Source organism: Rhagoletis zephyria, unplaced genomic scaffold, assembly GCF_001687245.7.
Source record: "Rhagoletis zephyria isolate East Lansing unplaced genomic scaffold, Rhagoletis_zephyria_1.1 Rzeph_scaffold_01875, whole genome shotgun sequence".
NCBI classification, from domain to species: Eukaryota; Metazoa; Arthropoda; class Insecta; order Diptera; family Tephritidae; genus Rhagoletis; species Rhagoletis zephyria.
The window spans coordinates 36,804-52,664 of record NW_016158959.1 but is presented as its reverse complement, the minus strand read 5'-3'; the positions used below and the strand labels follow the sequence as shown (position 1 = coordinate 52,664).

The window sequence follows — 15,861 nt, the reverse complement described above, 5'->3', positions numbered from 1 at the left end:
GTGTAATACAAACTATATGCCACTAAACCTTCAAAAATTTTAAGTTATGTGTTTCTCTCGGAGGGCTGTTCAACCATCTGTTTATTCAATATCAAATTATAATCTGGAGCAGGTATTCAATTTTATCGATCTTGGTATCACAATGGATTCCAAACTAAATTTCAACCATCATATTAATGTTACAGTCAATAAAGCCAAAGGCGTTTTTGCATTTGTAAGGCGATGGTCAAAAGAGTTCAAAGATCCTTAAGTTACAAAAGCTCTTTTTACCAGTTTAGTTAGACCTATACTAGAATACGGATCTATTGCTTGGAATTTGGAATCCCCGCTACCAAGTTCATTCAGAAAGGATTGAATCAATTCAAAAACAATACTTGCTTTTTGCATTGCGTAATTTTAACTGGGATTCGGATTACAATCTCCCCCCTTACACAAGTCGTTTAAAGCTAAAAGCTAGGTATAATATTTATCGTAAAATTAATGACAGGCTTGATTAATAGCCCGGCCCTCCTGACTGAGGTAAATTTTAATGTTCCTTCTCGAGTGTCAAGACACTTTCGAGCTCTATTCTTAAAGCCTTGCAAAGTAATTTTGAACTAAACGAATCATTCCGTGGTTTATTTCAAAATTTTACCTGTCATTCCAGCACGTTTGACGTATCGGACTCGATTTTTACTATAAAGAAAACTATTATTTCCACTCTCAATAATTGAAATACTATCTATAGCATATCCAATCAGCTGATGAATTTGATTCTGTAGCTGAATAGTTTTAGATCTCGACACTTAACAAACTCCTGTTTCCACTACTCGGCACCAAAAAACTAAAAAAAAAGGTTCCGTACGTCATGCGGACTGCGCCCCTCGTGTCGGTTGGGCGGGAATGGAGGGTAAAAAGCCGTTTGGATTAATTAATTAAGCTATTTCGAAAAGTCCAACACCACATCTACTGAATATGATGCCTCTTTTTTTTTGATATATCAGCTCGTTCTAAAGCTACTGGTTGGCAACTGCTATTCACTGATGGCTCCAAGGCAGATTACACTTCATTTGCCGTTGTTAAAGAAAATGGTGAAAATATATCTTATGGTTTACTTTTTCCTTTTTGTTCTATTTTTACTGCTGAAGCTACTGCCATTCTCCACGCCATGCAATATGCTACAAAAGCTTATGGCAAATTCATCATATGCTCGGACAGTCTATCTTGCTTCCAAGCTGTAAAAAACCTGAATAATCACAACTACATAATTGGGTGCATAAGGAATATCATGATTATCCACCCTCTCAAAATTGGGCTGATGTGGGTGCCTGGGCATACCGGTATCAGCAGCAAAATTTTTGCAGACTAAGCGGCAAAAGATATGAGCTTCACTCCTGTTATGACTTCTAGTCTATTTTGTAAAAATGATATCCATCGATTTATTGTGCAGCAGAGACAAGACAAGATACTTTCTGAGTGGGTGAATTACATGCATCATTATGCTAGAATCAACCCTAGCCACACCAAACCTTGCTACCCATCATCTATTCCGTCCAACTACATCACGCCTTATACGAGACTCCGTATCGGTCACAGTATCATTACGAATGCTCATCTGCTGCAAGGAACACAACCCAATTTATGCCCATTTTGCGACGCCCCAGTCAGTGTGCTACACCTATTGGTTTTCTGTCCTGAATTGGAAGTTCATAGACGGCAAAATTTTGACTATACTAATCCCTTACAGTTACTAATGAATCCTTCCCACGGTAACGTCTCTAAAATATATAAATTCCTGAAGGACTCAGATCTTCTCCGTCGTATATAATCAGTCAAGTCCTCACTGGCCAGCCGAAAGCCTATGTAGCTAGTGCTGCGTTCTTTAGTTTGTATAATATTGTTTTTATAATATACGCTTTGTTAAAATAAAGAAAAAATAAATAAATAAATAAATAAATAAATAAAAATAAATAAAATTTCTATATGAGAACCAGGATTGCCACTGAAAAACTTTCCTACCAAGAGCGAGTTCAAAAACCTACCAAAATGGTTTCTTTCCTCCAATTTCTTTTCATTAAGAAAACGGCGTTTGACAGCATTAAATACATTTATTTTTTCTGGTTCTTATACTTAAAATAAGATATCCAGTAAACAAAAAGATCAGAATACCTACACCTATTGGTTTTCTGTCCTGAATTGGAAGTTCATAGACGGCGAAATTTTAACTATACTAATGCCTTACAGTTACTAAGGAATCCTTCCCATGGTAACGTCTCTAAAATATATACATTCCTGAAGGACTCAGATCTTCTACGTCGTATATAATCAGTCAAGTCCTCACTGGCCAGCCGAAAGCCTATGTAGCTAGTGTTGCGTTCTTTAGTTTGTATAATAATATTGTTTTTATTATATACGCTTTGTTAAAATAAAGAAAAAAAATAAAAATAAAGAAAATTTCTATATGAGAACCAGGATTGCCACTGAAAAACTTTCCTACCAAGAGCGAGTTCAAAAACCTACCAAAATGGCTTTTTTCCTTCAATTTGTTTTCATTAAGAAAACGGCGTTTGACAGCATTAAATACATTTATTTTTTCTGGTTCTTATACTTAAAATAAGATATCCAGTAAACAAAAAGATCAGAATAATAGCTATGATATACATACAGCATACATACGGTGACCATCCGTTCTGTTTTTTGCAGGGCCGTACTGTTTTTCAAAGGTCGGTCCTGCGTCGTTTTTCAAACCTGAAAACCCTGAAAATGTACTGATTTTTTCCAAGTGTCTTGCATTTGTCCCGCTTTAATTCGTTATTTTAAAATTATCGGACAATGGATGGATTTTTAAAAAAAGTGTGTTTTGGTACTTTTCGTAGCTTTTCTTCAATATCTCATGAAAAAATCTCCCAATCAACGTAAGCGAAGGGTATTGATGTGCCTCTTACCAAAATATATAACTTGTGGCGACTTCAATGAAAATTATTAGTGCTAGAGGCGACCATTTGCATTTGTCATTATTTTAAAAACTCGATAAGGAAGATATATCATTACAGTAAATTTTGAGCCAAAGATAATGGAAATCGGATTAGAAATGTAGATGCTATGGAGCGCAATCTGCACAAATTATATTTTTTTGTAAGGGGCACTTTGTAACTACTCATCGTTCACGTCGAATTTTGACAAATAACTGCGAAAAGTACCAAAAAACAAAAAAATAATCTTTTAAAGATTTTTACTTTTCGTGTAAGCTATTGTAATTATAAAATGTTTTACTATACTTTTATAAATATTCATGTAAAAAAAGATTAATATATTAAAGTTTAAAATGTAATAAGAATTTAGAATCATAAATACTCTTTTGATATTTTTATACTACGTAAATATATGTGTGCATATTTCTGAAAAATTTTCCTTCATTATGAATCCATATTTATGGTCACCGTAAGCATACACAAAAAAGTGGTGTGTGCTTATAACCAGACACACCTACCGACATGTATTTCGACCCACTGAATCCGAATTAGAGGTGGCAGATATTTGCGCATCTGTGACTTTGTCACGGTTACTCAAAAGTTACGAGTTACAATTTCCAAAAAGTCACCGTGACAGCATGAATCAAATAAAAAGATTACGTTTTCCGATTGGCAACCATATTGTAAACAAAGAACAGCTGATGGTCGTGACGTAGTTCGACCCATTCTACATTTGTTTACATTGTGCTTAGAAAAGTGATGAGCGAAAGTTTTTTTCAATTTCGAGCGGTAATAGTGATTTTTTTTTATTAAAATGAAGTGCGCGGTCGTTAATTGTGCAAGTTCGCATACAACAAAAAACAAAAAAAAAATAGGATTTTTTACGTTCCCGAAGGATGAGAGAATCCGAAAGCAGTGGGTGCATTTCTGCCGCAGGGAAGTGAATACAAAAAACGCGCGAATTTGTAGCGAACATTTTCTTCCCGAAGACTTGGAGAATCAAGTACAATTCGAAATGGGTAAGAAATGTGTTCGAGATTTAATAATAATTATTACACTACGTTAATATGCGCAGGGTGGGTTTGCAAAATATAGGGTACTTAAACCCTGCGCCATACCCACAACTACCGTGGAAGCCAAACCTCCTTCAACTGTAGCACGAAATTATCGGTTTATACAACGATCAAACAAAAAACTAGTTGCGTAGCTACTATTGGCCCCGACCGTTTCTGCAGAATATATTGACGTTACCGATACGGTAGATGCGGTAGAAAGTGAGAAAATGGAAGATGCGCCCGATACCGTGGAGCCTGCAATGTTTACGTGTGCCTCAGAGCAAATTTTAATTGAAAAAATTAAGCAATTGAGACCCTCATAATAAGTATAAACAATTTCTACTAATATATAAGAATAATATTTTTCTTGTATGTCTACAGTGATACGTTAAAATTTTACTTTAAGTGAGCAACAATTAAAGCGTGACAAAGAACTGGCTCCCCTCGAGATAATAATAATAATATTAATAATAATCCCAACGGTTTTTACCCTCCATTCCCGCCCATCCGCACGAGGGGCGCATGACGTACGGTACCAGTATTTTCAATTTTTGCGCCGAGTCACGATAGGCAGGAGTTTGTTAAGTGTCGAGATCTAAAACTGTTCAGCTACAGAACTATATCAGCCGATTTTATGTCTTTATTATACCTTTCATGAACATGAAATGGTATAATAACTTTGGTCCGATGTTTGTAAGTACCAGAGTAAGAAGAGATAGACCCATTAAAATGTATACTTAAATCATCAGAACGTCGAGCTGAGTCGATTTAGCCATGTCCGTCTGTCTGTCTGTCTGTCTGTCTGTCCGACTGTTTGTATGCAATCTAGTCTCTCATTTTTCGATATATCCGGATGAAATTTGACAGGTGAGTGTATTTTTATAATGTATTAATCATTTGTCGTAACCGGAAGAATCGGACCACTATAACATATAGCTCCCATACAACTGATTGTTCAGATATGAGATTTTTCATTAATATTTTTCGTTATAACTCCTCCATTTAAGTAGCTAAGAATACTTTGAGTGAAAATGGCGAAGTTTGGGTCGCTATAACCTATAGCCTCCATACAAGTGATTGTTCAGATTCGAGATTCTTTGTTATAGCTTCTCCATATATGCAGCTGGAGACATGAAATTTCGCAATATTTTCACTAATTACCAACAGGAAGTTTACAGTAAAATTAACAAAGATCGGGTCACTGTAACCTGTTTATATCCTCCATACAACTGATTATTCAGATATGGGGTTTTGCTGCAAAACTCATTCATTTTGACTGATAAAACAGATCATTTCGTAAGCTATTATATAAAAAATAATACAAAGTCTACTGAGGAAAACGTCATAATCTATGCTGTATAAGCTTTATCTCTTATACCTCCGATTGTTCAGATACCAGTTATTACGATATATCTCCTTTATGTAGGAGTCTAAACCCATTAAAATTGTGTTACCGGTTTACATACCGATCACACAGCAGTGAAAATCATTTAGGTTGGTGCTATATAAGGTATATGTTCCATACCTCTGATTGTTTAGATATGGGTTTTCATATATCCTCCTCTCCTCTATTTAGGTATTCTGTAAATATATAAATTTTTTCCAATGCAGTAATTTGTTAAATTAAAATTTTCAGATGCTCATGAAAGGTATGAAGCCTTCGGCATAGCCGAAGCCAGCGCTGCTCTTACTTATTTTAATGATTCATTTATTGAGAGAGGACAGTATCGATTTCTTAATGCTGAAAAGCGGATCTGATATATCAAACGTGCTGGAATGAGAGTTAAAATCCTGGCATAAGCAACGGAGTGGGTCGCGCAATTTAAAATTAGTTTTACAAGCTTTCAGAAATAGGGGACAAAAGTGGGGGGGAGGGAACATTAAGGCCAACTTCGCCCAGAAGAAGCGGACTTGAAATTGAGCCTGTTAGTATTTTAACTATAAAAATTGTACCAAGCATTTGCCTGCGGCTGGAAAGTGTAGGAAGATTAATAAGTTTTAATCGGCTCGTATAAGGTGGAAGGTTATATTGAGAATCCCAACGGAAATTTCTTAAAGCAAAAAGTAGGAATTGTTTTTGAATTGATTCTATCTTGTCTGAGTAAATTTGATAACTTGGATTCCAAACCACCGAACCGTATTCCAGAATTGGCCTAACTAATGTTGTTAACAGGGTTTTAGTGATATGAGGGTCACAAAATTCTTTTGACCATCGTCAAACCTTTAGCTTTCTAGACTGTCACATTAATATGAAGATTAAAATTAAGCTTAGGATCCATTGTGATACCAAGGTCCACAAAATTGTATATCTGTTCCAGGTTATGGTTACCTATAGTATAAGAAGCGGGATGAACAGCTCTTCGCGAGAAGCACATTACTTTACATTTCTTATGATTTAGAGGCATAAGATTTACTTGACACCAGTAAGCCATGCTTTTATAAGTCTGATTGTAGCAAAGACCTTTCTTTAATTGAAACGTACGATTTATAAAGCTTTACTTCATCTGCATACATTAAGATTTTGGGGAAATATCGTTTATAAAAAGCAAGAAAAGAATCGGGCCTGGGTGACTACCTTGAGGGACTCTTGAAATAAACTCAATGACGGCATAGATAGTATTTTTAAACATTACCCTTTCTGATCCATCATAGAGGTATGAAGAGATCCAACGTAGAAAATTAGGTGGAAGACCAAGAAGATCAAGTTTATAGATGAGCAACGAGTGGCACACTTTGTCAAATGCTTTACTGAAGTCAGTATATATAACATCAACAGTTTTGCTTTCACTAAATGCTTTTGAGATATAGGATGTTAATTGAAGTAAATTTGTAGAAGTTGATTTGCCCTTGCAAAATCCATGTTGACTATATGAAATGCTAGAAAGAGATGGAATGTGTCGTAATCCGGGTTAATAAAGCCCAGTTCGAACACCGAAATATTGAGAAGTTACGGTCCATTTTCACTGACGGCCAGACAAAAAAATTAAAGGGCGGGTAAAAAAGGCAGAACTGGTCTGAGCAAGACATATCAAGTTCGATCACACTCTATTGGGCTAGTGCGAAAGTCTACAGATTTCAAAAAAAGAATGGGTTCCGCTTCCTGCTATACGAACTCTGCAAAAGTGGGCACAAAATGTGCAAATTAATCCTGGTATAATTGAGCAAGTGATTAAGTTGTTATCTTGAACTACACTAATGGACGAGAAACAAATAATAGGTTTGTATAGTAACTTCTCCAGTAAAACATTGCAGCCAGAGCGTAAAAGCAAAATAGAGCGTAAAATTAACAAGAAGATAAAACTAGCAGAAAAAGATACTGAACGCAAAACTAGTAAAAACTTGCAAGTGAATAGTTGTTGCACCCTTTTGATATTCTGCTGTAAACATTTTACTATTTATAAATCAATTTTAAACTCTTTGCTTTTCACACAAGCACTTACACAGCCTAGTACATCATTAATATTTTGATTTCCACTCATTTTACTTTTGTTTGCGCTAAACCAATTCAACAAATGGCGGCTTTTGACATATATTCTTTTTCTTCTTCTGCTAGCTAATTTCTGCTAGTAAAAATTTCACTAGCACGAATTTGCAGCTCTCCCGTGTTATTACGCTCTCGATTCAGCGCTCTTGCAAATTTTTTGGGTTATCATACACTTTTCCAGTAAAAATTTGCAGGTTCCAGTACAAATTGGTACTGGGGCCCTATTCTGTAACTCGAATCGAAAGTTGATTCTATTCGAATTTGTTATTCGATTCGAATTTGGTTTAGCATTCTGTAAAAGTTTCGGATCGAGTTTCTAGTTTTGCGAAAGTTGTGCCACCCTGTGCCAGAATTTTCGAATGTCAAACGTCAAAATACGTAGAAGGAAAACAAGTAAACAACTACATAATTTAAATTAAACAATTGTTATTCATTTTATCAACAAACAAAAAATGGATTCTGTTGCATTGTGGATGGACGAAGAAATTAATGAAGAGAGAAATGCAAGAAGGGCTATAAGAGATCATTTTAATATTGATGAATTATCGGAAAGAAGGTAAATGCATACATATGTAATGTAACCGGCTATAAATTTAACTTATTAATGATTATATATTTGAAAATATAGCTTCATAAAAAATTTTCGGCTTTCCAAGGATGCCTTCAATTATGTGTTGAGAAGCATAGAACACGAATTACATGCACCTATAAGATCTACGGCAGTAACTCCGACAGTAAAACTTGCTGCTCCTCTAAAATTTCTAGGACAAGGGGGCTATCAGCACCAAATAGGGCAAGACCGTTTTGCAGGATTAGCGCAATCCACGACTTCTAAATGTATCACGGAAGTAGTCAATGCGATTGAAAAAACTTTATGTCCGAGGCACATAAAATTTGAAATGACCGTGCAAGAAAAGTGTGAATCCAAAAACCATTTCTACTCAAAATTTGGATTACCAGGAATAATAGGTGCTGTTGATGGAACCCATATCCAGATGGTTAGGCCGGTAAGGGATGAACATCTGTTCTTTAATCGGAAGCTAAAGCATAGCATCAATGCAATGGTGGTAAGTTTTTAATACTTACAAGTTTTTGTTCATACCATTTCATAACATTTTTTGATTAGATTTGTGATCACAAGATGTACATAAGAGNCGGAAGCTAAAGCATAGCATCAATGCAATGGCGGTAAGTTTTTAATACTTACAAGTTTTTGTTCATACCATTTCATAACATTTTTTGATTAGATTTGTGATCACAAGATGTACATAAGAGCTGTGAATGGAGTCTATGGTGGAGCGGCTCATAATTCTCATGTATGGAACTTGTCAAACGAACGAAAATATATGAAAGCCCAATACCAAAATGGAGACAAATCATCTTGGATAATTGGTAGGTGACTTTATCCATATGTACTTGTATCACTTAAAGCAATCTTACACGATATATATTTCCATATGTAAATGCTACTTTTGTGATACAATGTAATATATGGTACACACGAGTACATACAAAAAAGTAGCATTTACATATGTAAATGCATATGGTGTTAGTAGCACAGTACTCTGTAACAAACTCTTATATAATCTGTTTTATATTCCAAAACGTACCGGTTTTTACAAATTTGCATGCATTATCTTCTATTTTCAAGGTGATTCTGGATATCCATTAGAGCCATGGCTCCTCACACCTTACCGTAACGCAGAAGAAAATTCTGCAGAAATGTTATATAATGAAAGGTTTACCAAAGCGCGATCGATAATAGAACGAGTGTTTGGAATTTAAAAGGTCGCTTTCGTTGCCTACTTGCTGGAAGAGAGCTTCATTATACACCCGAAAAAGTAGTAAAAATTTTAAATCCTTGTTGTGCACTGCATAACATTTGCCTTACATATAATATTGAACCACCAACTGTTATTGAGAGCGATGAAGAAGGCTCAAATTTAGCTTTATCGACCAACTCCGATATAGAAGAGAACGAATTTTTACGTATGGCACAAACAGTACGAGACCGAATTAAAAATAGCTTGGTTTCCTAATTTAAATTTCGTAAATATGTGTAGTAAATCAATGCAATTAAAGAACTTTTCACAACAAGTACATTTTCTTTATTTATTTATTTGAGAATAATATTATGTTTGTGGTTCTATTACATACATACATATGTATTTATATATAAAAATAAACATAAAAATTTTCTTCAAGTGTACATATGTACTTATAAGGCAAATATTTGATATGTATGTATATTAATCTCTACGTGTATTAACATCTAGCAGCTGTTGCTTCAATCTAAGTTTTGAAATTCTAATTTTGTTTCTCTCCATGTCGCTTTTTACTTTGTATTCATGTTTTAATTTTGCGAATTTAAGTTTTTGTCTCTCTATTTCTATTCTCTCTTCCATTTGTTCCACAGATTTCTTATTTGTTTTTGCTATTGATTTTAAATTGTAATTGACGTCTTTTAAAATGCGAGTACAATCTTTGTGGAATTTTTTTTGCCCATACACTTGCATCTTCAAAAGATTGCTTTTGCTTTGAGTTCGGGACCGCACCGTACTGCAATTGGGTGACACCTGGGAATAGGAAGGAGGAGTAGAAGGTGGCAGTTCTGCACGATCCTGAAAATCAGTTGCATAATTCGGAGTGGTTTAAGAGTTAATATTATTTGGCTTACACTCAAATTACCTTTTTCCATGAAGATGCATCCCGCGTAGGTGGTCCATCTCCATTTAACTCTTCCGTCAGCCGTCCCCACAAATTCTTGGAAGTTTGCTTAGCATCAGCGCACTTTATGTAGCCTTTGGCCAAACTTGGATGCGATTCCATGAATTCCACCATAATTCCAAATTGGCTTTGTTTTGTATGCTGGCTTTTGCTGGATGAATCCCTATTGAAAAATATTTTACGTATATTTGTTATACTTAATAAAAAATTATTAAAATACTTGCATTTTTCAAATAGTATTCCGTTTCTACAGCTCAAACTCTAACGAGTATTATTTGCGAAGATCGAATGAATTTGACATTCAAATTCGAGTTACATAGTTGCCAGTTTTCGATTTTCGAATATACTATTCGAAATTAGAATTGCAAATGCGAAAATAGAGTTACCAAGTACAAAAAATCCGAATTCGAGCAAATTTATTTTCGAATCGAGTTATAAAATAGGGCCCCTGACTATTGGTTACTATACAAACCCAATTTTTGCATTAAGCTTCGATGAGATGAAGCTACGCAAGTCCCACTGCTATGACCGATCATCTGATACGACGCTCGCTCCTGTGGATTACGTACTAGTAGCTATGTTATGAGGTAAGTTAATGCATTTTGGTTATACCTACAAGCTTATTTACACATTTTTCATTTGTGTTTGCAGGTTTCATTGCGAAGTGGAAGCAACCAGTTTTTCATAATTACACCTGCAGAATGACTCAGGAAATTTTATTCAACATAATTAACACGGTGAAAATTCAGGGCTATCGCGTAGTCGCTGTTGTCAGTGACCTAGGCGGAGCTAATAGAGGATTGTTTAATGTACTAGGCGTCAACTATGAAAACCCATGGTTCTTCTTCTTCTTATTTGGCGCTGTAACCGCCTAAGCGATTTTGGCCGAGTCCAAAACAGCACGCCAGTCATTTCTCTTCTGTGCTAACTGACGCCAATTGAAAATGCCAAGTGAAGCCAAGTCCTTCTCCACCTGGTCTTTCCAACGCAGAGGAGGCATTCCTCTTCCTCTGTTACCAGCATCGCAGCCCGCATTGAATATTTTCAGAGCAGGAGCGTTTCTGTCCATCCGAACGACATGGCCAAGCCAGCGGAGCCGCTGAATTTTAATTCGCTGCACTATGTCTATATCGTTGTAAAGCTCATACAGCTCATCGTTAAATCGTCTGCGATATTCGCCATCACCAACGCGTAAAGGTCCGTAAATCTTTCGCAGAATCTTTCTCTCGAAAACTCCAAGAGCCGCCTCATCAGATGCTTTCATTGTCCATGCTTCCGCGCCATACACCAGCACAGGCATGATGAGTGACTTATAGAGTGTGATCTTTGTACGACGAGAGAGGACTTTACTTCTCAATTGCCTACTCAGCCCAAAGTAGCACTTGTTGGCAAGAGTGATTCTCCGTTGGATTTCAAGGCTGACATTATTATTGGTGTTAATGCTGGTTCCCAAATAAACGAAGTCGTCTACTTTTTCAAACTTGTAACTGTCAACAGTGACGTGGGTGCCAAGACGCGTATGCTCTGACTGTTTGTGTGCTGACAGGAGATACTTCGTTTTGTCCTCGTTCACCACCAGACCCATTCGCTTTGCTTCTCTATCCAATCCCGAGAAGGCAGAACAGACGTAGCCCTTGTTTTTACCGATAATATCGATGTCGTCGGCATACGCCAGCAATTGTACGCTCTTATAAAGTATTGTGCCTGAGCGGTTCAGTTCTGCGGCTCTTATTATCTTCTCCAACATAAGATTAAAGAAATCACACGAAAGGGGGTCCCCTTGTCTGAAACCTCGTTTGGTATCAAACGGCTCGGAGAGGTCCTTCCCTATTCTGACGGAGCTGGTGGTATTGCTCAACGTCATTTTACACAGCCGTATTAGTTTCGCGGGGATACCAAATTCAGACATCGCGGCATAAAGGCAACTTCTCTTCGTGCTGTCGAAAGCGGCTTTGAAATCGACAAATAGATGGTGTGTGTCGATCCTATTCTCGCGGGTCTTTTCCAAGATTTGGCGTATTGTGAATACCTGATCTATGGTGGATTTTCCAGGCCTAAAGCCACACTGATAAGGTCCAATCAGCTCGTTGACGGTGGGCTTCAGTCTTTCGCACAATACGCTCGATAAGACCTTGTAACCTATGCTTAGAAGGCTAATTCCGCGGTAGTTGGCGCGTATGGCGGGGTCGCCTTTCTTGTGGATTGGGCAGAGCACACTTAAATTCCAGTCGTCGGGCATGCGTTCATCTGACCATATTCTGCATACGAGCTGATGCATGCACCTCATCAGCTCCTCGCCGCCGTACTTGAATAGCTCGGCTGGCAGGCCGTCAGCTCCAGCAGCTTTGTTGTTTTTCAGCCGCGTAATCGCTATTCGTACCTCGTCATAGTCAGGCGGTGGGACAGCTACTCCATCATCATCGACTGGGGACTCGGGTTCGTCTTCCTCACTACTTTCAGCGCTGCTACCATTCAGTAGGTTATAAAAGTGTTCCCTCCACAATTTAAGTATATTCTGGACATCGGTCACTAGGTCGCCATTGTTGTTCTTACAGGAGTTCGCCCCGGTCTTGAAACCTTCCGTAAGTCGCCTAACCCTCTGGTAGAATTTTCGGGCGTTCTTCCTGTCGGCCAGCATCTCAAGCTCTTCGCACTCACGTATTTCGGCCTCTCTCTTCTTATTGCGGCAAATACGTCTCGCTTCCTTCTTCAGTTCCCTATAACGGTCCCACATGGCTCGCGTTGCGCCCGATCGCAGCGTGGCCCTGTAGGCGGCATCTTTTTTCTCTGCGGCTTCTTGACATTCCTCATCGTACCAGTTGTTCTTTCGGGCTCGCTGAAATCCAACTACTTCTTCGGCGGCGGTACTTAATGATCGGGAAATGTGGTTCCACTGCTCGCGTACGTCGGATTGTTGAAGAGTGCTCTCAGAGAGCAGGTGTGTGAGTCGAGTGGCGAATAAATTGGCCGTCTGTTGTGATTGCAGCTTTTCGACGTTAAGCTTTCCTTGCATTGTTGGGCGCACATTTTTTGCTGCACAGAGGCGGGTGCGTATCTTGGCTACAACAAGATAGTGGTCCGAGTCGATGTTTGGCCCTCGGAGTGTACGTACGTCCAAAACGCTTGAAGCATGCCTTCCGTCTATCACAACATGATCGATTTGGTTTCTCGTTTTTCGATCTGGAGACAGCCATGTAGCTTGGTGGATGTTCTTATGCTGGAACCTAGTACTACATATTACCATATTTCGGGCCCCGGCGAAGTCGATCAGCCTCAGTCCGTTATCGGACGTTTCGTCGTGGAGGCTGAATTTTCCGACAGTGGCGCCAAAGATCCCTTCCTTGCCCACCTTGGCATTAAAATCGCCAAGCACGATTTTGACATCGTGTCGGGGGCAGCGCTCATATGTACGTTCCAAGCGCTCATAGAAGAGATCCTTGGACGCCTCATCCTTCTCTTCCGTCGGGGCATGGGCGCAGATGAGCGAGATGTTGAAGAATCTAGCTTTGATGCGGATTGTGGCTAGACGTTCGTCCACCGGGGTGAACGCCAGTACTCGGCGACGGAGTCTCTCTCCTACCACGAATCCAACACCGAATTTGCGCTCCTTTACGTGGCAACTGTAGTAGACGTCGCAAGGCTTCACGCTTACTTTACCTTGCCCCGTCCATCGCATTTCTTGGATGGCGGTGATGTCAGCCTTTGTCTTCCCGAGGACATCAACCAGCCGGGCAGAGGCACCTTCCCCATTAAGGGTCCGGATATGCCAGGTGCATACCCTTAAATCATAGTCCTTTATACGCTGGCCGTGGTCGTCATCAGAAAAAGGGGGTCTCATCCGAGGCTGTTTGCTTCTTTTCATTGGGCGGGGTTTTAACGTGGCGGGACCCAAACCCAGCGCACGCGAACCCATGGTTAGTCACAGGTAATATCTATTATATCATGAAATTTTTGTACTAACACGTAATATAAATTGACGCTTACAGGTTTTATTGTGATCGCACACAAATTTTTGTTTTTGCAGATGCACCGCATCTAATTAAGTTACTTCGCAATCACTTCCTCGATCACGGGTTTATTATAAATGGTAAACCAGTGGGAAAGGAAGTGATATTGGATCTCTTGTCCTGTACTTCTTCCAATTTGACCATAACACAAAATCAACAGTAGTCACTTGAGCGTTGCTGATACCCAAAGGCAAAAAGTTGAAATGGCGACGAAACTTTTTTCACATATGGTTGCGCAAGCAATTACGGTTTTGGAAATTTGGGAGAGCATGGGAAGAATGTCATATGCTATTCAAAATGGTAATAGGTTTACATCTGTTATTTGATGTTAATGAAATGTTTTATGTTAATGTAATAATTCATGATTTTTAGACCAATGACTGGTTCGATATAATGAACGTAAGAGTTCCTTATCCAGATACCCGCAAGCGGACTCATGCCTAAGGATTGGCTTTGGACATTCAAAACCCAATCATCGAAAACATTACGTCTTTGATGGAAAACATGCGGGTGATAAATAAATATAGTTTGCTGCCGTTCTAAAAAGGTAGAATATATAAAATTTGTAAGTAAGAAATATCTACATTACCAATTTTAAATTAAATAGGAATAATCCAATCCAACAAAGCGTTGAAATTGCTGTCCGGAGACCTAAAGCATCGTTTCGGCGTCGATTGTATATTGACGTATAGGTTAAATCAGGATGTATTGGAGATTTTTTTTTTGGGGTAATCCGTAGCAAAGGAGGTATTGACGACCATCCCGATCGTCAACAATGTAAATATCGGTTGAGGGCGTATATACTTGGCTACAATGAAGGCGTGATATCCGACAACGCAAATACTGCAACAGACGACACACCAGATCTTGAGAAGTCATATAAATCTCTAACCGGTAATTAAAAATGTTAATAGACGATTTTATGTGGATAATTCTATTGACATACTTTCACAAGGTCGATATTTAAAGTCATTGCCCTGCTGGACAACCACGAGCACAGCGAGATACGAGTTTGATCCCGAATTGGAGGACCCCGAGTATGATGGCCTAGAGAACGTCGCTGGATACATTCGTAAACGACTCCATTCAGAGGTGCCAAACATGAGGATAGAAGGTAACGACCAAAGCTATTCGTGGGTAAACCACTTGTCAGAAGGTGGACTTTCTAAGCCCACACAAGAATTGATGCGTCACTTAGTAGCACTGCAGTACTTGTTCGATGAGATCAATAAAGACAGTTTATTGATCACGGACAATTTTATTCAAAAACATATCGACAGTTCAGAAAACATAAGCTGTCATATAAAAATTAAAAAGCTATTTTTTCGCGCTATGATGTACATATTTCCGAATACGGAAACTAAAGAAAAAAATAGCTGATAACGCATATAAAAGAAAGAGAAAATTCGCCAAAACAGTAACATAACTTAAAACATAACAAAAATATGAAGCCTAAAGCAATATAAATAAAAAAACTATATCAAACAAAAACACTACAACAGCAGTGGAATACACACATATAAACATATATACATTCCTGAAGGATATCATAGATATGTAAGAGTAGATAGTTTTTTGAAAATTTTTATTAATGCTTCTGTTCCTTTTTTTAGAATCTCACTGGCTCGAGCAAAAGC

The 15,861-nt window shown here is 38.1% G+C and overlaps 1 protein-coding gene and 2 pseudogenes across 1 annotated transcript; all 3 read left to right on the top strand.

The window, feature by feature from the left end:
- The window catches only part of LOC108365452 (uncharacterized), an 8,418-nt pseudogene extending 4,089 nt beyond the window's left edge, over nucleotides 1–4,329 (top strand).
- Nucleotides 4,330–7,713: 3,384 nt separating this feature from the next.
- LOC108365451 (putative nuclease HARBI1) lies at nucleotides 7,714–8,655 on the top strand. The gene is made up of 3 exons (XM_017619481.1): nucleotides 7,714–8,046; nucleotides 8,119–8,557; nucleotides 8,617–8,655. Exons 1-3 carry the CDS (start codon nucleotides 7,943–7,945, stop codon nucleotides 8,653–8,655), a joined length of 582 nt encoding a protein of 193 aa, XP_017474970.1. The 5' UTR covers nucleotides 7,714–7,942.
- Nucleotides 8,656–8,688: 33 nt separating this feature from the next.
- Nucleotides 8,689–9,592, top strand: LOC108365449 (putative nuclease HARBI1; annotated as a pseudogene).
- The last annotated feature ends 6,269 nt before the right edge of the window (nucleotides 9,593–15,861 follow it).